At 39.2% G+C, this 27,803-nt stretch overlaps 1 protein-coding gene across 4 annotated transcripts in view; it reads right to left on the minus strand.

The window, feature by feature from the left end:
- The window catches only part of col5a3a (collagen, type V, alpha 3a), a 94,778-nt gene that overhangs the window by 16,421 nt on the left and 50,554 nt on the right, over positions 1-27,803 (minus strand). For all 4 annotated transcript variants that reach the window (XM_058050242.2, XM_058050243.2, XM_058050246.2 and 1 more), the window contains 37 exons: positions 26,701-26,763; positions 26,246-26,320; positions 26,020-26,103; positions 23,965-24,021; positions 23,838-23,891; positions 23,660-23,713; positions 23,529-23,582; positions 22,197-22,250; positions 19,879-19,932; positions 19,341-19,385; positions 13,770-13,823; positions 13,654-13,698; positions 13,479-13,532; positions 12,063-12,107; positions 11,658-11,711; positions 10,326-10,370; positions 10,136-10,189; positions 8,808-8,852; positions 8,667-8,720; positions 8,486-8,593; positions 7,584-7,637; positions 7,268-7,321; positions 7,124-7,168; positions 6,924-6,977; positions 6,765-6,809; positions 6,596-6,649; positions 6,472-6,525; positions 5,367-5,420; positions 5,189-5,296; positions 4,855-4,944; positions 4,658-4,711; positions 3,322-3,429; positions 3,129-3,236; positions 2,917-2,970; positions 2,698-2,751; positions 2,515-2,622; positions 2,399-2,452 (listed from right to left, as the gene is read on the minus strand). In XM_058050242.2, the coding sequence (XP_057906225.2) occupies positions 2,399-2,452; positions 2,515-2,622; positions 2,698-2,751; positions 2,917-2,970; positions 3,129-3,236; positions 3,322-3,429; positions 4,658-4,711; positions 4,855-4,944; positions 5,189-5,296; positions 5,367-5,420; positions 6,472-6,525; positions 6,596-6,649; positions 6,765-6,809; positions 6,924-6,977; positions 7,124-7,168; positions 7,268-7,321; positions 7,584-7,637; positions 8,486-8,593; positions 8,667-8,720; positions 8,808-8,852; positions 10,136-10,189; positions 10,326-10,370; positions 11,658-11,711; positions 12,063-12,107; positions 13,479-13,532; positions 13,654-13,698; positions 13,770-13,823; positions 19,341-19,385; positions 19,879-19,932; positions 22,197-22,250; positions 23,529-23,582; positions 23,660-23,713; positions 23,838-23,891; positions 23,965-24,021; positions 26,020-26,103; positions 26,246-26,320; positions 26,701-26,763 (2,304 nt within the window). The remainder of the gene's footprint in view (positions 1-2,398; positions 2,453-2,514; positions 2,623-2,697; positions 2,752-2,916; positions 2,971-3,128; positions 3,237-3,321; positions 3,430-4,657; positions 4,712-4,854; positions 4,945-5,188; positions 5,297-5,366; positions 5,421-6,471; positions 6,526-6,595; positions 6,650-6,764; positions 6,810-6,923; positions 6,978-7,123; positions 7,169-7,267; positions 7,322-7,583; positions 7,638-8,485; positions 8,594-8,666; positions 8,721-8,807; positions 8,853-10,135; positions 10,190-10,325; positions 10,371-11,657; positions 11,712-12,062; positions 12,108-13,478; positions 13,533-13,653; positions 13,699-13,769; positions 13,824-19,340; positions 19,386-19,878; positions 19,933-22,196; positions 22,251-23,528; positions 23,583-23,659; positions 23,714-23,837; positions 23,892-23,964; positions 24,022-26,019; positions 26,104-26,245; positions 26,321-26,700; positions 26,764-27,803) is intronic.

A 27,803-nucleotide genomic window follows, 5' to 3' on the forward strand; every position in this document is an offset into this window, starting at 1 on the left:
TACCAGAAGAGCAATTCTTTGCAGGACAAGTAACGTAAAGAAGCCCAGAGTACAGAGCCCAGAGGGAGGCTGATGTCATTGCAGCGGCCCATTGACTGTGTTGCTTAGATGCAATGCCTTATGGGAAAAACTTTAATATGCTGGGCTTTTAAAGGGGCATTTTGGGTGAGTGTTCACTCAGGTCCGTATGGGTATTGGGGTAAAACAAAGGAACTTTGTTTGCAGCGATATTATCTGTGACAAAATCAATTTAGTTCTGTTGTCTTATAAAAACAATGCAGGTAACACGTTAATTGTTTTGTATTGAAACAATAGGAAGATGTGCAGGGTTTCATTAATATTTGCTATTCATAGCCTGAAGTTTTGCTAACTATCCGTCAGTCAGCTACAGACGTGGGATCATGTTGTTTTTCTTCAGCGTGGGGCCTGTGACAAATTAAAGTGAATGGCAAATATGCTACAATACATATACTGTAAATTGTACTCAAAAGGTATCTAGGAAATATACATACATGTACCAATACGAGTTTCAAATAGCTATTTTAACATCTACACATAATGCATTACTAACAGAATAGCAGTTCTTTGCAGGACAACTAACATAAAGGAGCCCAGAGTACAGAGCCCAGAGGGAGGCTGACGTCATTGCAGCGCCTCGATGACTGTGTTGCTGCGTTACTGCGTTAAAGGGGCCTGTTGGGTGAGTGTTCACTAAGTGTGGATATGGATATTGGGGCAAAACAAAGAAACTTTGTTGAAATTTTGTTGAAATATTACCAGTGACAAAATCAATCAAATCCCAATGTCAGCTACAACAGTTACAAGAGCATCTGGAACTTTAACAGAGGATGTACTGCTGTAGCTAACACTAAATTAGTATTATTAGTAGTATTATTATTTATGTGAAATTTGGTTCTTTTGTCTTATAAACACAATGCAGGTAACACGTTAATTGTTTGGTATTGAAACGATAGGAAGACGTGCAGGGTTTCATTAATATTTGCTATTCTTAGCCTGAAGTTTTGCTAACTATCCGTCAGTCAGATACAGACGTGGGATCTATAAGATCCATCATGTTGTTTTTCTTCAGCGTAGGACTGCAACAAACGGGACCCAGACCTTAGCTTGTCTTTGTCTTTGTGTTGGTTTTGCGTGCACAGTATGACAATACTGTAGATCAGTCAGAGTACATCAAAAATATGCTCTTCAGTCTGCCATCTTGCATCAAATCGAAAAACAATATTGAGACTAATCTTGTCAGAGCAATGCATCCATGCAACATTCGAGACGGCGACCTATCATTTGTCATTCAAGCGTTGTACAAAAGCCTGTGACCGCAATAGGGTTCATGAGTTTAACAAAGCAGCACAATCATCCGTCACTATAGAACAACGTATAGGCAGAACATTACTTTTGTAAAAGGCTGCCTAGTGTACTACTGTCTTTGCATTATTCTGTTATTGCTCTCCTAAAAGTAAGAAAAAGAAATGTACAGTTTATCTGCATTGCCTCCAAAATTGCTTATAAATAATAACGAGGTATATGCATATAGACGTGATAGCCGTAAGCAAAAAAAAAAAAAGTACCGGACACTCAAATTCCAACTTTCTTTCATGTTGAGCTGACATCAGCTCATCACGGATGCAGATTATATCATAATCTGCTCCAGGCATAGCTCACTGGCAATATACTGTACCGTACAGGAACATCCAGTAGAAAAGAGTAAAGAGGTTTTTTTTTTAAAGACCTGAAGGAGACCGCATCTAAATATTCTACCGCAAGGGGTGAAGTAAAGTGGAGGCTTTTATTATTAAGTACAACTTTATGGTTAAAATACGATACGGAGCAAAATCTACACCCAAAATTCATTAATCCTTCAGTAATTTTTTTTAACCAAAACCACCGATCCCAAAGATGTATTTATACGTCTTTTACGTTTTTGTGTGTCTTATAAAATGTACATTTTCCGACCAAACACAAGTTAAATAAAAATATTTAATTTAATTTAATTTAATTTAATTTAATTTAATTTAATTTAATTTAATTTAATTTAATTTAATTTAATTTAATGCTGCACAGCGGTGGAGTGGTTAGCGCGCAGACCTCACAGCTAGGAGACCAGGGTTCAATCCCACCCTCGGCCATCTCTGTGTGGAGTTTGCATGTTCTCCCTGTGCATGCGTGGGTTTTCTCCGGGTACTCCGGTTTCCTCCCACATTCCAAAAACATGCTAGGTTAATTGGCGACTCCAAATTGTCCATAGGTATGAATGTGAGTGTGAATGGTTGTTTGTCTATATGTGCCCTGTGATTGGCTGGCGATCAGTCCAGGGTGTACCCCCGAAGACTCCCGCGACCCTCGTGAGGAAAAAGCGGTAGAAAATGAATGAATTACTCACCAGTGAGCCAACATGCCCACTCTCTCCTTTTTCTCCAGGAAGTCCTGGCATTCCCTGTGCATGAAAACACGGATTCAATACTACATCTTGATGATGCAATCAGTATTCCGTATTACCTGTAAGCCTGCTGGACCATTTGCTCCCTTAAACCCCCTCAGTCCTTCATCTCCTTTTGCCCCGTTCATTCCCTGGTGCCCACGAGGACCTGGGTCGCCATCGGCTCCCTGAAGCACAAGTTAGATCAGCGCTCCCAAACACATCCACATTCCTGCAATGTTGCGTGACTTTTGGCGGCATACGTGCAATCCCGGCTGTCCCGCGGGTCCTTGAGTTCCAATAGGTCCTGGGGGTCCCTAAAAAGGGAGCCTGAGTGTTAAATACCGATTAAAGCCATCTGTTCATTATACAGCAGGGTGCATTGTCAAGACTAAGTGTTATCATAATGAGTTGTCCCAAACCAATTAGGAAGTCGGGATGTTCTCTACCTCCCGCTGATGCGAGTCGAAATTCATACTCACTGCTTCTCCTTTATCTCCCTTGCTTCCCTTCTGACCGGGTCCTCCTGTCTCACCCTGGGGCGGGGGAGGGGGACAAATGTACAAGTGTCAGCACAGTAGGAGTCATTCTCTAGTCCTAAAGTATTCCCATATTTGACTCCAAGGGACTGTTTTCAGTGCAAAATCTAAATATTTGAGGGTACAACTCCAGTGACAAGAATATAAACAAAAACCTTGTCTCCATCTTCTCCAGGTGGCCCAGGAGGTCCCACAGGCCCAGGCAGCCCCACAGGTCCGTGCTCCCCATCTTGTCCAGCTGGCCCCACGGGTCCCTTGTCTCCCTGAAGAACAAAGAACACAGCCATCCGATCCGTTATACTCACAAAGCATCATCAAACTGCACTGGGAATTTTGGAAAAATCTTACTGGTTCGCCTTTCTCTCCGAGAGGCCCTGCGGGGCCCACATTGCCAGGCCGCCCTGGCTGTCCAATAGCACCAGCTGGCCCATCAGGTCCCCTCTCTCCGGTGGCACCCTAGGGGTCAGTATCCAATAAAATAATGCTAGGATTTGGAAAGTTGCACATTTGTATGTGGCATAAACATCCCTATAATAACAGTAGCTTCTTATTTTGCTTCAGGTACACGAGTTGTGAGCGACGCAGAGTCCGAGACCGTGGACATTCTGAGCTGGTAAGCTTGTTGCCATCACACGTGCACTGATATCATGATATCATAATCAGCAGAAACAACCGACACATATCCGAACCTATATCTCATTTTTATGCTAATAGTGTTAGCATTCTACATGATAGACACCAGGGGAATCACTAGGAAATCCCAAAAATCCCCAAAAATCCAAAAAACAAATAACGAACAAGAACCGGGATATAACTTTCCTACTTTTTGACAGATTTAGTAGAGATACTCAATTATTTTAGGCCACCATTAAATTTACACAAGTACACACAATATGGTTAGCGTCAGACCTCATAGCTAGGAGACCAGGGTTCAATTCCACCCTCGGGCATCTCTGTGTGGAGTTTACATGTTCTCCCCGTGCATGCGTGGGTTTTCTCCGGGTACTCCGGTTTCCTCCCACATTCCAAAAACATGCTAGGTTAATTGGTGACTCCAAATTGTCCATAGGTATGAATGTGAGTGTGAATGGTTGTTTGTCTATATGTGCCCTGTGATTGGCTGGCGACCAGTCCAGGGTGTACCCCGCCTCTCGCCCGAAGACAGCTGGGATAGGCTCCAGCACCCCCCGCGACCCTCGTGAGGAAAAAGCGGTAGAAAATGAATGAATGAATGAATATACATATATTAAAAAATATCAAATTATTTACAAATTATTCATTCATTCACTACCGCTTTTTCCTCACGATGGTAGCGAGGGGTGCTGGAGCCTATCCCAGCTGTCTTTGGGCGAGAGGCAGGGTACACCCTGGACTGGTGGCCAGCCAATCACAGGGCACATATAGACAAACAACCATTCACACTCACATTCATACCTATGGACAATTTGGAGTCGCTAATTAACCTAGCATGTTTTTGGAATGTGGGAGGAAACCGGAGTACCCGGAGAAAACCCACGCATGCACAGGGAGAACATGCAAACTCCACACAGAGATGGCCGAGGGTGGAATTGAACCCTGATATTTACAAAGTATTATTTAATTAAATAAGTATTTACTTAAGAATATTTTAGAGGGACTTCAACATCACTAATAGATACCCTAAGTGTGTGAAGTGAGGACTTACAATGAGCCCTGCAACACCCGGTACACCCTCTCCTCCTTTTAAGCCTGCAGGACCCTGTGGGGGGGGTGGGGGGGGGAGAGACATGCAACTTTGCAATCAAACCGTCTGATTTGTGGCATCAAGACATCTCAACCATTGTCATGAAATGCTACACATTTTAGCACAACTTCCTGTCCGCGCATGAGATTTTTCATTACCGTTGCACCAGGGATCCCTCTGCTTCCTCTAAATCCTTGGAGACCCGCTGGGCCGCTCTTTCCCGGTGCTCCAGGTGGGCCTGGGTCTCCCTGGAAACCACATGAACACACATGATTAGAAGGAAAAAGCAAGTGGCGAGCAGACACTTGGGAGTCATATGATGAAAGAATATGAATCTTTTTGGAATTATTTCTTTATTCACGTTCAATTCCCTCCCTCCCTCCTAAAATGTTAGAATGCTGTGGTACTATTCAGAGTACGTCCTTGGGTGTTCTTCTAAAAGAGCGATGATGAAGTGATACAGCAAACTAATTATGATGAAAAACAACTCACCTTGGTTCCTTCCTTTCCAGCTGATCCAGGTAGTCCTTGCTCACCAGGTGGTCCTGGTGAACCGGGATGACCCCTGTCTCCAGTGGGTCCAGTTTCACCAGATTTTCCCTACAGTACAGTACGGTACAGTATTCAAGTAGTATTGGATGGTGGTAAAATATAAGTATAAGCCTCTTACCTGCGGTCCTACAACACCTGGTGGGCCTGGAGGACCAGTTTTACCTTGGAAGCCCTAATAAGTACAAACATTTAGGTTAATGAGTGAGTTAGAAAAGAAGTGTGCACTGTTGATTAGAAGTAAAGTGTTGTTAGCTTGGAGGCCTATATACAAATGTATTTATAATATATACATTTATTTATAAAATTCATAATATGAAATGTATTTTATTTTAATTTTGTAATGATTTTTTTCAATAAATGGCAATATTTTAAAATTACTTTATATGACAAAACAAATTAAAATATTTAGAATAAGTTTGTAATACAAAAATATGTACTAAAAATAGAAATAAATTAACAAAAAATAATTTCAAGATGAAAAAATATATGATAGGGCTGCAAGGTGTACCAGTGGTTAGCATGCAGGCCTCACAGCTAGGAGACACCAGTTCGATTCCACCCTCCGCTATCTCTGTGTGGAGTTTGCATGTTCTCCCCATACATATATTCTATTTATATTTATTTATATTTTTAGTTTTATATTTTATATAATTTTTTTTCATTTTTTATTTTATTTTGAAAAAAAAAAACATTTTATAATTATTAAATGGTCATTCATTTGTCTGGGTATTCCAGCTTCCTCCCACATTCCAAAAAAAACATGCTAGAATTATTAGCGACTCCAAATTGTCCATAGGTATGAATGTGAGTGTGAATGGTTGTTTGTCTATATGTGCCCTGTGATTGGCTGGCCACCAGTCCGGGGTGTACCCGGCCCTCTCAGCCAAAGACAGCTGGGATAGGCTCCAGCATGCCCCCTGCGACCCTCGTGAGGATAAGCAGTAGAAAATGAATGAATTAATGAAAATTTATGATAAAAATTTATTGTTTTTTATGTGATTATATTGTCATTGTCTCATTAAACGGTAGCGTTGGTATCATTTATTTTTGAGGGGAAAAAAAGTCTACGTTTATTCATATGGACGACAGACCCAGCGATTGACTAATGCCTGGCATATATTAGAGTGGAAATACATGCTGTAGTTTAATTAAAGACATGAGCTATGTTTTTTTTATCCTTTGAAATGTCACAAAGTCAAAGTCTGAAACTTTTTTGTACTTACTGGCTCGCCTCTCTGGCCAGGATGACCCGGGAGTCCATCTTTACCAGGCGGACCCTGAAAAATATGTTTCTTTTGTTATTTGAAGTAAATCAAAATGTATAAAATAAATAAAATGTCTACTTACAGTTGGTCCTTTTGGTCCTGTTTCTCCATGCCTTCCCTGTGGCCCTTGGGGACCCTAAAGCAATAAATAAAATACAATATCTCTTGTGTGACTCAAATTAATGATCGTTTTGAGCGGAGGTTATCGAAAATGACCATAGTATTCTGGCACTTATGAGTCAAGACATTACCAGTTCTCCAGGGGATCCTTGAGGGCCATCTTGTCCAGCTGAACCCTGTTGAAATAAATTAAATAAATGTGACAAAAGCGCTCCTTCTTGCTCGCTTTTAGTTCACATTCATGTAAACGCTGTTGTTTATTTGATTTAAATACGGCGTCCAAAAATGACCTTATCTCCAGGCTTCCCAGTGGGACCTCTTGCTCCTCTTCCCCCTCTGGCTCCCTGGTGGGAAGAACAAGCAATCATTCACCTCAAGGTGGAAAATGACCACAGTGGCTGCCCTCCTATCACGGTTTAACTGTGTGTATCTAACAGTAGCAATAAAAAATCATAATATATGTCGGTTTGGCATCCATATCTCCACTCACATTAGGACCTCTTTGACCTCCAGATCCCGCCTGGCCAGCTGGACCCTGCATGAAAAAGATTGCAGGTTAATTATCAATACATTTTTATTGGCTCTTAATATTTAAAGCTACGGGATGTCGATTTCGATATGAGGGAGTTCTCACCCTTCGTCCTTTCTCTCCCGGGGCTCCAACCATACCCAGGAAGCCGACTGATCCCTGGAGAGACGCAAAAGAGGTTAATCAGCCTCGCTCCATCACCCACCGCCTCCAGTGTCTCATCAATGCATAATTAACCACTGTATCAAATTACAGCAAATCTAATTCATGAGACAACACGGCCTTTAAATACGCCATTCATCAGTCGCGGGATGAAATGGTGGCGCTAATGATCTGTTAATAAAAGAGCCAATCGATCATCATTTCAGACGTAATCCGCTCCAAGACGCACCATTTGGAAAGACAACAAATGCTAGATTACCTTAGACCCTTGACGACCCGGGTATCCAGGCAGTCCTGGTACTCCAAGGTGACCCTGAAGAGACATTGCATGAAAATGTATCATCCCCCTCTCTTGTTTGTCCTACTTATGATAGAAGAGGCGTTCAAATGCTCACGTTCAGGTGACATTGGAAATAAAAAGCTGGCTTCGCTACACAGCTTTAAAGGAAACCTACTATAGTCATTTTCGGGCCTTTGTATTGAGTAGTGGATTCCTATAGAGCAGGTACACACAATAACCCACACAGCTTTCAAGATCTTCCAGACTCTGTGCCTCCCCCTGAAATTTTTCCTTGCGTTTCCTGTCTCCTGCCCAAACGGTTTGTGTAATTTTCTGCACATCCGGCTCTCCTCCAGGTACGCCACTGTGATTGGTCCAAAGTGCTCTCAAGGACTTCTGGACAGCTGCCGAACCCTTTTTGGGGTTCAAAATAAGGACACTGGAATTGTTACTTATATTTTTGCTCTTCTGACTCTTCAACCAAGTAACGTTGGAAAGGCGTCAGACTCCAGCAAGAGTTTGGCGGCTAGTCCTGCTTCATACTGGCCCATTTGACACATGAGCATATTTTCCGATAATCAGAAACTCCAACCGTTTCTGCCTGATGCTTGCCTCATCTAAACAAAATTAGCTTTGCCTGTTGGAAACATTTCCTAGCAGCCATTGCAAAACTGGGCATGCCCATTGCAGTGACATCAGTGGTACCTAGTGTTAAAAAAACCCAGCATGCAGAGTCAACCACAACTGCTTTCAGGGCTCACTTCCGATGAACAGCTCGTTAGCTGACATAGCATCGTTTAACACGAGAATGCAATGCAGTAACAACATTTATAGGTCAGAAAAGCATAAAAGGACCTATATTGTGGGACCTTTCAGCATACCTTCTCGCCAGCAATCCCAAGAGGTCCTGTATCTCCCATGGCTCCTTCTTGGCCCTTTAGCCCCTCTGGTCCATCCTCTCCACGGGCACCCGGAGCCCCACTATCACCCTGAAAGTGCAGGGTGAGAAAATGGGCATTTACTCTGCAGAGACGATGACTTGACTTGTAAGGGGGCACTCACCCGGTCTCCCTTGAGGCCCATGTCCCCTTTGAAGCCAGGGAAGCCATCTTCTCCCTAATGAGGGAGAGGAAAGAAAACTCTTCAATAAAATGCCATGATTACGTTATTGTGATATCAAAATCTGTCTTCTGCATAACTCACCTTCTCTCCTTTGCTGCCCTTTAAACCTCTAACACCGTCTGCCCCCTTTAAAAAAAAAATTAAGAAAACTTAAGATTTAATAAGTCACCATTGGTGGGTGTGCACGTCAACACACTGGCCACTTCATTGGGCACAATGTATTGAAATGTATGTATTTGAAAAATTTACAGTAATCATTTAAAAAATTGAATATAAAAATAAAAATATAAATAAATAATAATTAAAAAAATATATGTATTGATGTATTTTATTTTCAATACATTTTAAATAATTTTATTTGAATAATATGAGACAAATATGTATTGTTTTAATATATACATGTATATATAAATTTTGGGCAAGATTTTTACTACAAAGCTTATCTTATTTGAAAGCCATTTATCCACTACACTTAAAACTTAAAGGCACAACAATAATAATTAATAAGTCAATAATTAATAAGTCACCATTGGTGGGTGTGCACGTCAACATACTGGACACTTCATTGGGCACAATGTATTGAAATGTATGTATTTGAAAAATGTATGTTAATCATTTTACTGTAAAAAATTGAATATAAAAATAAATATAAATGGAATATATGTACGTGTATATTCATGTTTTAATTTAAAATAATAATAAAAATATATGTATTGAATATAAAATATACAAATAAAAATAAATTGAATATATGTACATGTATATTCATGTTTTAATTTAAAATAATAATAAAAAATATATGTATTGAATATAAAATATAAAACTAAAAATATACATAAATATAAATTGAATATATGTACATGTATATTCATGTTTTAATTTAAAATAATAATAAAAAATATATGTATTGAATATAAAATATAAAACTAAAAATATACATAAATATAAATTGAATATATGTACATGTATATTCATGTTTTAATTTAAAATAATAATAAAAAATATGTATTCATGTATTTTTTCAATATATTTTAAATAATTTTATTTGAATAATAGGAGACAAATATGTATTGTTTAATATATATATATATATATATTAAATTTCAGGCAAGGTTTTTACTACAAAGTTTATCTTATTTGAAAGCCATTTATCCACTACACTTAAAACTTAAAGGCACAACACAATTACCCCCCTAGACCCCCCCCCCCCAAAAAAACACACACACACGCAATCTATCTAAATGTGCCATGCCTCCTGTCCATGCACTTTGTTGGATGTCCCCTTGAGAAGCAAGGAGTTTCTGTCCATCTGTCACTTGTCACTTATAGGGACAAAAAAACAGCTTGTCCACCAAATGAAGTACAATATAGAATAGTGTGTGTAGAATGATTTATAGCGGACGTCTCACCTTGACTCCACGGGTCCCTGGGTACCCAATTGGCCCTTGGATGCCCGGTACCCCCTGCATATGACACATTATACCATTTATATGTGACGTTGGTCTAAGCACAATCAACACAGACTGTCATTTAAACACAGTATATAGAGTATAACCCTTATATTTTACTATCGCACTATAGAGTGAACCAGTTACCCACTTGGATGCCTTTGTCTCCTGGGGGGCCCTCTCTTCCTGGGTGACCCTGCAGCAGGAGAATGGGTTAGCAGCAGAGCCATTGTAAATACACTGCAGGATTTCTGATTGGATTTTCTGGCTGCAGCTAGGCAGTATAACAAGAGGATAGGCGGAGTCAGGCTCCATTAAAAACGTGATGCGGCGTAATGGAAAGGAGCATCAAGTAAGAACCTATATTTTAATATTTTTTTGTAATGTAATCACATATGGCGGAACTTTGAAGATGGTTTCCCCCATTGGAAATAATGTAAATCGAATTAATCTGTCCTAGGGTCAAACTCTGGCCATATTGAAACATTTTTATACTTTTTTATACTATACATTTTATACTTTTTATAGCTGCTGTGCCCTGCTTTACATACCCATGTTATTATACATGTTACATACCCTGTGTATAAACCAATGAATGTTGGATTTTAATAATAATAATAACTACTATACAAATATTTTTATTTGTATAGCGCTTTTCAAAATACTCAAAGACACTTTACAGAAAAATGGAGTTGAATAAAAACAAGTAAACAGAGTAAAAGATACGTTAAAATACAACATTCATTCGTTTATACACAGTTAAAACATGAGTTAAAGCGGGGCGGGGCACAGCAGTCAGGTATAAAAATTTATATTTTATTCTGTTTACTTGCTTTTATTCAACTCCATTTTTTCTGTAAAGCATCTTTGAGGATCTTGAAAAGCGCTATACAAATAAAATATATTATTATTTATTATTATTTTACTGTAAATATAGAGTATGTATATATACACTGCTATATTATAAAGCATGAACCTATATTTTGACATTTTTTTGTAATATAATCAGATACGGTGGAACCAATGAATGTTGGATTTTAATGTCTTTTACTTGCTTTTATTCAGCTCCATTTTTTCTGTAAATCTTGAAAAGCGCTATACAAATAAAATGTATTGTTATTTACTAACCTTTATAATCAGGCTTAACTGACACCATTTTTTACTAAGCAGCCTGGACATGTACTACTTTCCTGTGTTGCAGTTTCCTGTTCTATGGTTATCATCATACATGTTGCCATCACTGGTCTTGTACTATGATGGCATCACACACAAAAATACACCAAAAAGACAACAAAAAAACATGCAAAATGGAATTTGGTGCAATTTTAGATGTAAATTTCACAACATTTACAGTACAGTTACTTTACTATTTATATAATAATTACTGTATGCATAGTAGTCACATACATGTACAGTACATACTGTACATATAGAGTATGTATATACACGGTTATATTATAAAGTAGATTTTGTGTGCACTTACAGGGGGGCCGTCAATGCCTGGTATTCCTTGCATACCCTGCTTCCCATGGAGACCCTGTATTGCAGAGAACAGCATATCATTTCATATTCATACACCCAAATATGCTTTGTTGATGCCCTTCTATCAAACACATTTTAAAAAACAAAAAGTCGTCTTTGTCCCTGTATTTTTTTTTCCCTTATCAGTCGGGTTTCTTGATGCACAAAAAGCCAAGGCCGTCCATAATGTCTGATGTTATTTTTTTTTAGGGATTGATTTGCTGTCTGCATCAATCCTGTCAGTGGTTAGTTGAGTTGTACCGTCCTTCACCGCCGCTGCCAGACTTGCCCCTGAGCGTATAGCGACAGCGGGTGAAGAGGTCAAGGGTTTAATTCTAGAAATAAAAGTGAGAGACATGCCACCCACCTTCTCTCCCGGGAGCCCGATGGGACCCTGGGGTCCTGGCAATCCCTGCGGCAGAACAAAAGCGTCAATTGGGTACGCATCACAAGACCCCCAAGGTGACTGGTTGTGTGTACTGTAAATGTTTGTTAGGGTTTGGGTAGGTGGTAAGTGCAGAATAGGGTTGGGCGTTGTTTCCATTTCAACAATTCCAGGTTCCGATTCCTTATTCCGATTCCAGTTCTTAACAGTTCTCGGTTCTAATTTTTGAAAAGCGTCCTAAATGTTTTCTTGGTTTAAATAAGCGTCCTAACCATCGTTCTTTTTGGATGAAATATATGAATTGTTTCATGATATGAACTTTTTTACACATATCGGTTGATCTCGGTTTCGGAAAATTAGAGTTGGACATATGGGTTTTCATCAAAACAGCCAATATTGGACATATACTGTATATTTATATATACATATTAAAAAACAGGGCTGCACGGTGGATGAGTGGTAGGCAACCCAAGTTCAATTCCACCCTCTGCCTCTGCCCTCTGTGTGTTTGCATGTTCTCCCTGTGCATGCGTGGGTTTTGTCCAGGTACTCCGGTTTCCTCCCACATTCCAAAAACATGCTAGGTTAATTGGCGACTCCAAATTGTCCATAGGTATGAATGTGAGTGTGAATGGTTGTTTGTCTATATGTGCCCTGTGATTGGCTGGCTGGCGACCAGTCCAGGGTGTACCCCGCCTCTTGGCCAAAATCAGCTGGGATAGGCTCTAACATACCTCTGCAACCCTGGCGATAATAAGCAGCATAGAAAATAGATGGATGTTTCTCATAATATTATGAATAAAAAATTAAATACAATTCTTACTCAGTATAAATCTATGCTACTAAAATAATATTTTTCCTCAAAATATTGCGAGGATATTCTCATAAAATTGCAACTTTTTTTCCTCTTAATATTCTTGTAAAATTACAGCAGCCAGCTGTTTTTTTTGTTATTATTTTTAAAATCATAATTATTTATTTCCATAATATTTTTGATTTTATTGTTGACTTGTTTTATGTGGCTTCATGATAAGGCTATTCATTGCTATTCATATGCGTTACTAAAATGGCAATATTTTTCCCCACAAAATTTTGTGTTATTATTTTCATAAAATTAAAATTTTTTCTCATGGGAATACAACTTTTTTCTTTCATTATTTTGACTTTTTATCTTATAAAATTAATGCTGTTTTTTTCTCCTTGTTATATGTTATTTTTAGAATGTGCCACACTTATTACACCCCTGGTATACCATAAAATGGACCACTACAATGTCAATGTCGCCCGAAGGCAGCTGGGATAGGCTCCAGCACCCCCGCGACCCGTGAGGATAAGCGGTAGAAAATGAATGAATGAGTATTACAAAATGTAATTTTATATATCAAACAGAGCTGGTACCTGTGGTCCTGGATTTCCCTGTTGTCCCGGAGGTCCCAGTTCTCCTGGTGGACCCTATCAGCAAGCAACATCATTTTCATTAACAGTATCGGTAACTATTTCTGTACTCAATATTGAGTTATCTCTGTTATGCTAATGCTAAACATGAAAAATGTAATGATGAAGCAAGACTCACCAGGTTCCCCTTTGACCCTTGGACTCCATCCATTCCACTGATTCCCTGACAAGACAGATAAAAGGTGGAATTAGAATGTTCATATTGATCTTGTAATCCAGGCCATGTGGACTTACCGGTTGGCCAGGTGGTCCTGGGGGCCCTCTCGGGCCGACAAGACCCCGAGGACCCTGTAGACAAATCACATTTATTATCATGCATGATTATGATGTAGGAGTGGAATACTACATTGTAGATTAGGACTAGGAGGGGGACTAAACATTTATGCTGACGTGTGTGTTTGTGTGGTGTATTTGGCAGGGGGGGGTAAAAAAAATAAATAAATAAAAAAAATCACCCCCCCACATCCTCTTTGTAGGCTGGCCAAGCCACCTGTTCCAAAGCCACATCTGTGATCTCCTGGGAAGTGATTGATATGGAAATAGAATCATTCCAGCCATGATTTTTATCTCTTCCTTTCTCCTCTCACACTATCAGTGCAAACCCAATTTCTGCCTCCCATTTCTCTCTCGCTCTCCTCTTTTTTTTCCCCGCCTGACTCTTTTAAACAGCCCGGTCTCTTTTTGTCTCTTTTAGGGTGCGTTCATGTTGTCAAGTATGCCCTGCTAGTATGGATGGAATCGTCCATACCTGGGGAACCTGGGGTAACCCACCCTCTGGAACTCTTTGCCCCATTCGCTCCGTGTTTGCCCCGACCTTCCCAGTTTCAAAAAACAACTAAAATCCACCTCTTTAAATCTGTTTTTAAAGTCTAACTTTTAATACCTGACTGCTGTGCCCCGCTTTTAGCCATGTTTTAGCTGTGTATAAACTAATTAATGTTGTATTTTAACGTATCTTTTACTCTGTTTACTTGCTTTTATTCTACTCCATTTTTTCTGTAAAGCGTCTTTGAGTATTTTGAAAAGCGCTATACAAATAAAATGTATTATTATTATTATTAGGGAATTCAAGAAAAAATACAAGCAGTTGATGTTTGCTAAATACAAGGATGAAGAGTATTGAACCAGTCATGATGTGCTATACATATCACTATATTGACACTTACTATGGTACCCATTATGTCATTGGATGCTCATATCACCTGGTAGTAAAGTCAAGTAAAGTCAAGTCAAGTCAAGTCAAGTCAAGTCAAGTCAAGTCAAGTCATCTAAAGTAGAGTTATTTAAATTTAAACAAAATAGAATGAAATAAAATAATTAAAAATAAAATAAAGTAAAGTAATGTAAAATAAAATAAAGTAATTTAAAATAAAATAAAATAATGTAAAAAAAAAAACCTAAACTTAAATTATCTTAGAAATGCAGGAAGTGAACAAATGTAACAGTTACTGATTGTAAAAGTACCAGATGGAGGGGTAGGATTTAATAAGCTTTGCTTCTTCCTACTCCTTTTGGACATGTGGAACTGTGAACTGATTATGTGTTGCATTCAATTGTAATCTGATGCATGTTCAAATGAAATAAAATTACCATTACTATTACCATTATTATTATCCAAACTCTGCTGTGCATCAAACAAGTGGTGGTTCGTTTTAGTTTTGAGTTCAAATGTGAACGTTAGATGAACCAAAGACACAGAATGGTGTTAAACAGCACTAGCCAATGACTTACGTCATGTACTTCATACAGTATGTCACATTAAAGTCCTTTTTATGGATATGTTCATTGGAACAATGACCAATGAAAATACCAGTGTAAACATTAAGTGAACCGCTCCAAGCAAATCTTTTTTTGAAAATGTTTGGTCCACAAGCCTGACACACTCTGTGAGCAAGCATGTCTTATGGCATTTTATTCCCCTCCTTCCTTCCTGAGTAGGGTGATACATTTGGAGGGACAGCAGCCTGCTGAGCCCAAAGCTCCTATTGGGAGGAAGATAGAGTGTTAGTCGATAGGCTGGTGTGCTATGCTGCAGAGATGCACGAGAGAAATGACAGGCTCACCAACCGTGCTCTTAAAAGATCTCACTCGCCCGTGTCCGTCGCTACAAGACATTTTGTAGCATTGATAACGTTTGACTATACAATTTTTCATAGACTGCATTCCATTTAGTTTTACATGAATGCATTCATGTTGTATGGAAGCTATGGTGTAGTTATTAGGACTGAATTCCATGGTTGTGGCTTTTTTTGTTGCTTTGTAGGCTGTACATAACAGTCATTAACTTTTATGGTATTTGTTTAATTATGTTCTGGCCATAATCCATCCGCCCATGTACACTATAATCCTTTATTATGAGGTACTAAAGAAAATCATCACAAGCAGCTGATTCAAAAAAATAAGTAAAATATAAACATACTACACTACTATTACAATATTTCTACATATATACATACATAAAATACATATAGAACAATTTTAATAGGTGTTCAATGTAATTTAATTTGAATCCATCCGCCCATATACACTATAATCCTTTATTATGAGGTACTAAAGAAAATCATCACAAGCAGCTGATTCAAAAAAATAAGTAAAATATAAACATACTACAGTACTACTACAATATTTCAACATATATACACACATAAAATACATATAGAACAATTTTAATAGGTGGTCAATGTAATTTAATTTGAATCCATCCGCCCATATACACTATAATCCTTTATTATGAGGTAATAAAGAAAATCATCACAAGCAACTGATTCAAAAAAATAAGTAAAATATAAAACATACTACACTACTACTACAATATTTCAACATATATGCATACATAAAATACAGTGAAGAAAATAAGTATTTGAACACCCTGCTATTTTGCTATTTCTCCCACTTAGAAATCATGGAGGGGTCTGAAATTTTCATCGTAGGTGCATGTCCACTGTGAGAGAGATAAACTAAAAAGAAAAATCCAGAAATCACAATGCATGATTTTTTAACAATTTATTTGTGTGATACAGCTGCAAATAAGTATTTGAACACCTGTGTATCATCTAGAATTCTGACCCTGAAAGACCTGTTAGTCTGCCCATTAGAAGTCCACCTGCACTCCATGTATCATCCTGAATCAGATGCACCTGTTTGAGGTCGTTAGCTGCATAAAGACACCTGTCCACCCCATACAATCAGTAAGATTTTAACTTGTAACATGGCGAAGACCAAAGAGCTGTCCAAAGACACCAGAGACAAAATTGTACACCTCCACAAGGCTGGAAAGGGCTACGGAGCAATTACCAAGCAGCTTGGTGAAAAAAGGTCCACTGTTGGAGCTATCATTAGAAAATGGAAGAAGCTAAACATGACGGTCAATCTCAATCGGAGTGGAGCCCCATGCAAGATATCACCTCGTGGGGTCTCAATGATTCTAAGAAAGGTGAGGAATCAGCCCAGAACTACACGACAGGACTTGGTCAATGACCTGAAAAGAGCTGGGACCACCGTTTCCAAGGTTACTGTAGGTAATACACTAAGACGTCATGATGTGAAATCATGCATGGCACGAAAGGTTCCCCTGCTTAAACCAGCACATGTCAAGGCCCGTCTTAAGTTTGCATATGACCATTTGGATGATACAGAGGAGTCATGGGAGAAAGTTTTATGGTCAGATGAGACCAAAATAGAACTTTTTGGTCATAATTCCAATAAGCGTGTTTGGAGGAAGAAGAATGAAGAGTACAATCCGAAGAACACCATCCCTACTGTGAAGCATGGGGGTGGTAGCATCATGCTTTGGGGGTGTTTTTCTGCACATGGGACAGGACGAGTGCACTGCATTAAAGAGAGGATGACTGGGGCCGTGTATTGTGAGATTTTGGGGAACAACCTCCTTCCCTCTGTCAGAGCATTGAAGATGGGTCGTGGCTGGGTCTTCCAACACGACAACGACCCGAAGCACACAGCCAGGAAAACCAAGGAGTGGCTCCGTAAGAAGCATATCAAGGTTCTAGCATGGCCCAGCCAGTCTCCAGACCTGAACCCAATCGAAAATCTTTGGAGGGAGCTCAAACTCCGTGTTTCTCAGCGACAGCCCAGAAACCTGACTGATCTAGAGAAGATCTGTGTGGAGGAGTGGGCCAAGATCCCTCCTGCAGTGTGTGCAAACCTGGTGAAAAACTACAGGAAACGTTTGACCTCTGTAATAGCAAACAAAGGCTACTGTACCAAATATTAACATTCATTTTCTCAGGTGTTCAAATACTTATTTGCAGCTGTATCACACAAATAAATTGTTAAAAAATCATGCATTGTGATTTCTGGATTTTTCTTTTTAGATTATCTCTCTCACAGTGGACATGCACCTACGATGAAAATTTCAGACCCCTCCATGATTTCTAAGTGGGAGAAATAGCAAAATAGCAGGGTGTTCAAATACTTATTTTCTTCACTGTATATATAGAACAATTTTAATAGGTGTTCGATGTAATTTAATTTGAATACATCTGCTCATATACACTATAATCCTTTATTATGAGCTACTAAAGAAAATCAATGTAATTTAATTTGAATAAACACAGAGGGATGGATTCATGGTGAGATATGCAAACTATAATTGAATACAAAGTTTATAAATGTCTTGTTCAAATGAATTCTCATTAATTGGAAAGAATTATGTATGCTATTATGCTCATATTGAGTTGTGGACTCCTATAGAGTAGGTACACACAATAACGCGCACAGAAAGCTTTCTAGACTTTCCGGATTCTGCACCTTTTTCTGCAGCATTTCCATAGATTGTCCCAAACGGGACCCAAACGGTCTGTTTAATTTATTCCACCCACGGCTCGCTTTCAGGCACGCCCACTCCGCTGTGAAGTATTTCCAACATTCACAAGCTAAACTTACTATATTTTTAAATTAGAAAAAAATGACAATGTGTAATTTATTGTTTATGTCGGAACTTATTACATTTTGCTCTACTGGACCACATTTATCACCTCATTTGATTAAGTGCTCCATGCTATTATTCATTCCGATCATCAAAATCCACACATAAGGATAATTCATAATGCCGCCTACAGAGAACATACTAACTCCTTATTTCTAAAATCAAAAATACTAAAACTTGCTGATATAGTTCATCTTCAAACAGCTGAAATAATGCATAAGGCTAAAAATAACCAATTAGCTAAAAATGTCATCCAATACTTCTCTACAAGAGAGGAGAAATATGATCTCAGGGAAGAACTACATTTGAAACACTTATATGCTAGGACTACGTTAAAAAGTCATAGCATTTCAGTATGTGGAATCAAACTATGGAATGGATTGAGTAAGACCCTCAAACAATGCACAACGATGAGCCAATTCAAGAAACAATACAAGCAGTTGATGTTTGCTAAATACAAGGATGAAGAGTCTTGAACCAGTCATGATGTGCTATACATATCACTATATTGACACTTACTATGGTACCTATTATGTCATTGGATGGTCATATATGTCTAATAATTAAATAAAAAAAAATAATTAAATTAAATTAAATTAAATTAAATTAAATTAAATTAAATTAAATTAAATTAAATTAAATTAAATTAAATTATCTTAGAAATGCAGGAAATGTTACAGCAAATGTAACAGTTACTGATTGTAAAAGTACCAGATGGAGGGGTAGGATTTAATAAGCTTTGCTTCTTCCTACTCCTTTTGGACATGTGGAACTGTGAACTGATTATGTGATGCATTCAATTGTAATCTGAAGCATGTTCAAATGAAATAAAACCATGAAAAAAAGTGATTTCTACTCACAGGTTCACCAGGTTGTCCTCTTGGGCCGACAGGTCCGTCCGATCCCTAAAGAAATACAGTGAAGGTAATAGATTTTGAACATGATTCACACGGAGCTCACTAAATCAACCCCTTAATGTTATAATGTGTGAAAAAGAGCTCATTTAAATGAGTCAGCCTCTCACTGATAAGACTCTTGTACATCCGTAAGTATCTTAAAGACTAATAGACTGCTCTCTTTGACTTTTACCAACGTCTGCATCAATTGATCTTGAAAGAAGCTCAATCGTATCTTTTTTTTCTTGGGGGGGGGGGGGGGGGGGGGGGCAGCTCACAGTGAATGAACTCCAGTGTGGTAAAATTGGATTTGTTACTTAAATTCCGAGCAGCCTGCTTTTTTGGACTGCAAGCTTTTATTCAGCTTGTAGTGTTGATCCATTTATCTGGCTATGAAATCTCTTTTAACCTTGCAAAAGAAAAGAAAAACAAACAAAAGCTGCATGATGTATTTTCTCTCCGGCAGTTGCCTGTAGATTATGAAAAGTAGTCCTGCAATCACCTTTTCTCCTGGCTCTCCGAGAGGCCCGTGTGGGCCAGGCTTTCCTCTGTCCCCCTGTGAAAGTAAAAACACATTAGCTTCAATTTATTTAAAGGTCCCCTATTATGCAACAGTGACTTTTTTTTATGTCGGAACAGTAATATGTGTCCCTAGAGCTTGGATGGAGCATATTTGTGAGAAAATCTAATTTTAAAAAAGGCTTCACTACACATCCTCAAATCATGAAGTTATTGACTTCTGGGTGTATGTGTCACATTCATTCATTCATTGTCTACTGCTTATCTTCACGAGGATTGTGGGCGGTGCTGGAGCCTATCCCAGCTGTCTTTGGGTGAGAGGCGGGGTACACCCTGGACTGGTCGCCAGCCAGCCAATCACAGGGCACATATAGACAAACAACCATTCACACTCACATTCATACCTATGGACAATTTGGAGTCGCCAATTAACCTAGCATGCATGTTGTTTGAATAATTTTACTTTATTTTAGTTTTATTGTGTGCGAGACTCATTGACTCACCAATCAGGCCTGTATGGTAGAGTGGCCAGAGGAAAGCCACTCCTTAGTAAAAGGAACATGGCAGCCCGTCTGGAATTTGCCAAAAAGCACCTGAATGACTCTCAGACCATGAGAAACAAAATTCTCTGGTCTGATGGCTTTCGTCTGGCCACTCTACCATACAGGCCTGATTGGTGGATTGCTGCAGAGATGGTTGTCCTTCTGGAAGGCTCTCCTCTCTCCACAGAGGAACGCTGGAGCTCTGACAGAGTGACCATCGGGGCCTTGGTCACGTCCCTGACTAAGGCCCTTCTTCCCCGATCGCTCAGTTTAGAAGGCCGGCCAGCTCTAGGAAGAGTCCTGGTGGTTCCAAACGTCTTCCATTTACGAATAATGGAGGCCACTGTGCTCATTGGGACCTTCAAAGCAGCAGAAATGTTTCTGTATCCTTCCCCAGATTTGTGCCTCAAGACAATCCTGTCTCGCAGGTCTACAGACAGTTCTTTTGACTTCATGCTTGGTGTTTGTGCTCTGACATGCACAGTCAACCGTGGGACCTTATATAGACAGTTATTATATTTCCAAATCATGTCCAATCAACTGAATTTACTGCAGGTGGACTCCAATTAAGCTGTAGAAAGATCTCAAGGATGATCAGTGGAAAAAAGATGCACCTGAGCTCAATTTTGAGCTTCATGGCAAAGGCTGTGAATACTTATGTAAATGTGATTTTTTTGTTTTCTATTTTTAATAAATTCAAAAAAAGTCACATTGTCATAATGGAGTATTTTGTGTAGAATTTTGAGGTAAGAGATTAATTTAATACAATTTGGAATGAGGCTGTAACATGACAAAATGCAGAAAAAGTGAAGCGCTGTGAATACTTTCCGGATGCACTGTATAGACAAACAACCATTCACACTCACATTCATACCTATGGACAATTTGGAGTCACCAATTAACCTAGCATGTTTTTGGAATGTGGGAGGAAACCGGAGTACCCGGAGGAAACCCACGCATGCACAGGGAGAACATGCAAACTCCACACAGAGATGAGTTGAACCCTGGTCTCCTAGCGGTGAGGTCTGCGCGCTAACCACTAGACCGCCGTGCTGCCCACCCACCCATCATTACTACTAGACCGCCGTGCCGCCCACCCACCCATCATTACTGTAGAATGTAATTTACTGCTATCAAAATGGCAAGAAAAAAGTGAATTAACTAATGGCAAGAAAAAAGCTAATTAACTAATGTGCCCTGTGATTGGCTGGTGACCAGTCCAGGGTGTACCCCACCTCTCACCCGAAGACAGCTGGGGTAGGCTCCAGCACCCCCGCGACCCTTGTGAAGATAAGCGGTAGAAAATGAATGAATGAATGAATGAACAATGGAAGAGAGACAGACCTTAACATTTAAAAATGTATTTTTTCCCTCAAGAGTGTTCTAAAACTTTTGACCGGTAGTGTGTGCGTGTGTGTGTGTGTGTTGATCTAATATGTAAATAAATTGATGAACTGATGCATAATAATGCAAAACCAAGTCTAAACTGTCTAAATTCCAGCATTAAAGCAACACATTTCCAATACACTATTGTGGCACCTCTGAGAATTATTTCATAACGGTGAATATTAGTATAATACGAGACCTTTTAAACCTACTCCAATGAGATTCGTGCTTTGAACAGATGCTAACCCTGTTGTACACAATTATCACACAATCACAGAGATGATGCAAATATGCAAATGGACATCTGCCGTGTATGATGGATGAGGCATTCAAGCGTGGAGGTGTCACTTGTGCAAAAATGGATAAAACTCACTTTATGTCCTTTGTTGCCTGGCAGTCCTGGCAGGCCGTCGAAACCTCGGTCACCCTGTGAGGTAACAAAGAATGTGCACTTGGAGATGGGTCAACATTTGCACAAAGTAATCAGTCAGCTGTTGGGCTGGACCCCCCTTCGTTCCACCTGAATCTTAATGCTTCTTTGTAGCAAGACATTGCAGAAACTTGGAACTTGGACAGTTTGGGGAAGTCACTTTCTGTTCCCTTTTGTGACCCTAAATGTCATCCAATACTTCCAATACTAGAGGAGAAATATGATCTCAGGGAAGAACTACATTAGAAAAAGTCATAGCATTTCAGTATGTGGAATCAAACTATGGAATGGATTGAGTAAGACCCTCAAACAATGCACAACGATGAGCCAATTCAAGAAACAATACAAGCAGTTGATGTTTGCTAAATACAAGGATGAAGAGTCTTGAACCAGTCATGATGTGCTATACATATCACTATATTGACACTTACTATGGTACCCATTATGTCATTGGATGGTCATATCACCTTGTACTTCGGTACGTAATGAAATTAAAAAATGTGATTAAATTAAATTAATTATCATTATTATCAATTAAATTAAATTATATATATATGGTAGCCATTATGTCATTGTATGGTCATATCACTTTGTACTTCGGTACGTGACAACAATAAAAAAAAAATTGTTTAAAAAAAGCGTAAACTATATTAGGAAAGCAGGAAGTGAACAAATGTAACAGTTACTGATTGTAAAAGTAACAGATGGAGGGGTAGGATTTAATAAGCTTTGCTTCTTCCTACTCCTTTTGGACATGTGGAACTGTGAACTGATTATGTGATGCATTCAATTGTAATCTGATGCATGTTCAAATGAAATAAAACCCTTCCCATTAACATTATCCTCGTGAAGCATCTTTGAGATGAACTCAAGTACGACAGTGACTTTTGACCTCCCGATTGGATAATATTTCACACAAAATTGTCTTCTGATTAGAAGCGTTTGCTGCTTTTATCCCAAAAGAGGACTGGTGAGTATTAGTGATGTGTTGATTACGAATTAAACGACTCTTTGAAGTGATCAATCCATTTATGTTAAAACCGCACTTGTGTGTGATGCCAGACGGTCGATACTAAACAGAACAGGAAGAGAGCGAAACGTGACACGCGCAACCAAGCTGAAAAGGTGAGGAAGTTGAGCAGCGAGGAACCAAAAACCGGTCCCCTTAAAAAAGCTGAACTTCCATCATCTGTAAGTGTCAGATAGCTTGATCAGATTAACCAATTAAAATATGTTGGACCCTTGAGTTTGCTGTAAGAATCATAAATACCTCACCTTGACGCCTGTTTCACCTGGAACTCCACGTCCACCATCTGTTCCAGCACGCCCCTATAACAAGAATCAAACAATTGCGGTGTAACAATGAGTACACCAGAGCAAAGCAGGCTTTTGATCAAGACTAGTACCCTTTTTCCTGGCTTTCCATTACTCCCTTGAGGTCCTGGCAACCCTTGAGGTCCCTGTATTAAGTAGACAAACAAGACAAATGAAGCAAAAAAAGCAATAGGATGAAGGGAAATCAATATGGTGACAATGATAGAGAGTGGCACATGGAAGCTAGCAGATAAACATGTCTGTTCTTACCAGAGGGCCCGGGTCCCCTATGTCTCCTTTGTGGCCGACAAGGCCTGGAACACCCTGAGAAATAAATGTTATTGGTGGCAGTGATTCTTTTTAAAATCGGTCAAGGTCAGATAAAGATGTGGCTTACCAGCGGACCCGGTCGCCCTGCAAGACCCACCGGACCGGGAGGTCCCTTCATTGACAGCTGGAAGAAAAGTACAATGAGTGCACTGAAACTTTAGGAGAACACATGTACTCGATTTGGATCAATCCTGTCATATACAGGATCTTTGACTAGAGTAGGGGTCGGCAACCTTTACTGTGAAAGGAGCCATTTTTTCCCCCTTGCCCACGATGGAGCCGCAAAACAGAAGGTCTTAAAGAAGGTCTTTTAAACTAGCCAACTAGTAGGGTTATCATAGTATCATCTTGGTTTTGGCCATCAAAATTGGAGGGAACTTTGGGGTATCAAAGTAGTTCAGATAAGAAAATACCAGTTGATGGAGTACTCTTGCTAGTATTGGAGATAAACTTACATATAAATGTATGTGTCAATTACTGTAAACTTACCTGATTTGTTTACTCTGCCTGTATCTGGAAGCAAATTAATCTGTAATTAATTTTTTTTAAAATGTCAAATAGTGCTGGGAAAGTATTAGTTTTTCCCTCCATGTTCACCTTTGTGAGAGAGAACTGAATACCTCATCCAATCACCAGTTAGAACTCAGTCAGGATGCATTCATGGTCTCATACAAAGATGGATTTTTAAAAAACTCATTACAAAAATGTGCATTTCCCCACTTGGGTGTTAAAAAAAACATGTTAGCATTGTAAAGGGAGCGACAACAAAAAGGCTGAAGAGCCATGGGTTGCTGACCCCTAGACTGGAGTATATAAACCAGGGGTCTCAAACACGCGGCCCGCAGGCCAAATGTGGCCCACAGGACACTAGTTTGAGGCCCCCGCCTTATGTGGCCTTATATGGATGCTGTATGGTATCATGGACCCAGAAAAAATTATTACATTTGATTCATGTTCATGTTAAAAGTTAAATAACTGTTAATAGTTATCCTCCCTATCCGTGTGGAAGTGGTAAGTTTTTGGCTATTTAGGAAATAACTTGAAGGCCACCGTTTAGGTCGCTAGCTCTCTAGTTTGCGAGTTAGCATGTGTCTTAAGACCCTGCAGTTGCGCAATATGTTGTAAACAAAAAGAGTATAAATGTGACTATAGTCGTGTTTTGTCATGTCTACAGGGCTCTAATAATGCTTTGTTCATTTTAATCTGAAAAAAATAATTTGTCTACCCACCAACTATATGTGGTTTCTTAAGTTTTTATTATTTGATTTAAAAATAAAAATTAAGATATTTGAGAACAGTGGAATGTTTCATCAGAGCTTTTATCGTAGAAAATCAGAACTAAAGCACTGAAAAAGTTTGTATATTTTTCTGTTTTTAATAAATGCGTTTTTTTGGGTTTTTTTTTTGGAAAACCTGATGTGGCCCAGCCTTACCCAGACCCTAGCTCCAGTGGCCCCCAGGTAAATTGAGTTTGAGACCCCTGATATAAACTGTATAGTATCTTCCCCAAAACAGAGGATTGCTCCTGTCATAAAAAAAGATCTTTAACTAGCAGCTTTGCAGCAAATCACTTCTGCTTCAGAAGACCTGCAACAGGTCCAAAAACCAGCAGAACGATTCTGTCACAGAGGATCTTTGTCAAGGAGTAGGGACTTAAAAACAGGAACACATTTCGGTCATACAGCAAATCTTTTGCTAGCGTTTTTGCAGTAGGTACTTACAAACAGTAGCACCTTCCTGTAACTAGTGTTTTTGCAGTGCATCTTTAAAAACAGCATTACATTCCTGACACATTGAGGATCTTAGACATGCATTTTTTTTAGTAGGACCTTAAAAACAGGATAATATTCCTGTTGTGTGGAGGATCTTTGACTACTGTTTTTGCAATAAGCCCTTAAAAACAGTAGCACATTTTTGTCAGCATGCCTGCAGAAAATCTAGAATCATCATTTTTGCAGTAAATCCTTATAAACAGGAGAAAACTCCTGCCATGTAGAGGATTTTACTTGTCAACCCTCCCGTTTTCCCTGAGGAAACTCAGGTAATCTCCAATATACAAATGTTGTACAGGATCCCGGGAACAATGTATTGGAATAGCCATGTTCTAGATTTAGAGAGGCACCTGTGCTTGTTGCAAGATGGCTTGTGCTTGTGCCTCCTGGGGGGACACCACGGGTCCCTTTTGGGAATCACCTCCATACTGGAACTGAAAGCAAGAATAAAGGAGTCAGAGGTGTTGCTGTTAAGTGAATGCAGCTCGGTTAAACAGCACCCCCTTGTGGTCACAATGGTGAGTCTGCGTCATGTACTGTATGTTGGTGTGTGTATATGACCGGGTACGGTCTTACTGGTAGCATCAGCAAGGTTCCTGGTGGACCTGGGACTCCGTCAGCACCGGCAAGACCAGGACGTCCTACGGGACCCTAAAAATACATGAAAAAGACAAGCATTATGTATTTTCACGTTTTTAACCGTCAACAGTCTGTGCTTTTTGAATCTATTAGATGAAGGGATTCATTTGGAAAAAAAATGTTTGCACTGTGATTTAATTAAAAGATTATTGCCATCTTCTGATATGATCTCAGGAAGTGATCTTAGTTGTGGCCACGCGTATTCCCTTTGCTGTGAACTGTGAGCAAGTGCAGACAGCAAAAAAAAAAAAAAAAAGAGGTCAAGTGTGTGTGTCAACATGAGTCCCTTCACTCCAGCCAATTGAACTCTGGTGAACTGGACCGTTGTAACCCTCACGGAAGTATTTTAATCTGAGGTCAGAGATGAGTCCGCAGCCAAATGCTCCACTAACCATTTCACCAGGATCTCCCATGGGCCCCGGGGGGCCGATTGGTCCAGCTGGACCAGGAAGTCCCTGAAAAGAAGTAGTACACAATATCAGTCAGGCTTTATTAAAAAATTATTTTCTATAGTTATCTTTGATACAAAATATACTTAGCATATTTTCTCAACTAACTCTACTAATAATAATAGTAATCGCTGGGTGCATCGATGTGGCATTAAAGTTTATAGTGGACTTATATTATGAGTATGTACTGCTGTTTAAATATGAAAGTACTATATTGGGTATATATTATATTAAATATAAAGTATATTGTTTGAATTTAGGATCATAGTATATTTGTGAATGCATAAATAACTAAGTATAAATAACAAAGATGTAATATATAGACCCAAATAGATGTCTAGTACTCTCTCAAGTTGAGTAAATAAGCACCCCCAGCCACTCTATGCAGCCATTCAACATTTTCTATGCCGCTTAATCCTCATTGGAGTTGAGAGGGTTGCCAGCCAATCACAGGACACATGCAGACAAACAATCCTTCACTTGCATTGCAATAAATACTAACTGGAAAAAATTGCTGTGCTTTAAAACAGGAAAACAACATCCATATGTGACACATACATGCTGCATGGTGGATGAGTGGTTAGTGTACAGGCCACACAGCTAGAAGACCTGAGTTTGATTCCTCTCTCCTGACTCTGTGTGGACTTTGCATGTTCTCCCCATGTATGTGTGGGTTTTCTCCGAGTACTCCGGTTTCCTCACACATTCCAAAAACATGCTAGGTTAATTGGCGACTCCAAATTGTCCATAGGTATGAATGTGAGTGTGAATGGTTGTTTGTCTATATTTGCCCTGTGATTGGCTGGCGACCAGTCCAGAGTGTACCCCACATCTTGGACAAAATCAGCTGGGATAGGCTCCAGCTTACCCCCGCGACCCTGGTGAGGATGTTTAATGAAATACAATTCTTAATTAGCATAAATCTATGCTACTAAAATAATATTTTTCCTCAAAATATTGCAAGGTTACTCTCATAAAATTGATTTTTTTTTCTCTTAATATTCTCATAAAATTACAGCAGCCAGGTGTTTCTTTTTGTGAATTTT

Source organism: Doryrhamphus excisus, linkage group LG16 (genome assembly GCF_037039965.1).
Source record: "Doryrhamphus excisus strain RoL-2023G ecotype Guam linkage group LG16, RoL_Dexc_Guam_v1.1, whole genome shotgun sequence".
Lineage (NCBI taxonomy): Eukaryota > Metazoa > Chordata > Actinopteri > Syngnathiformes > Syngnathidae > Doryrhamphus > Doryrhamphus excisus.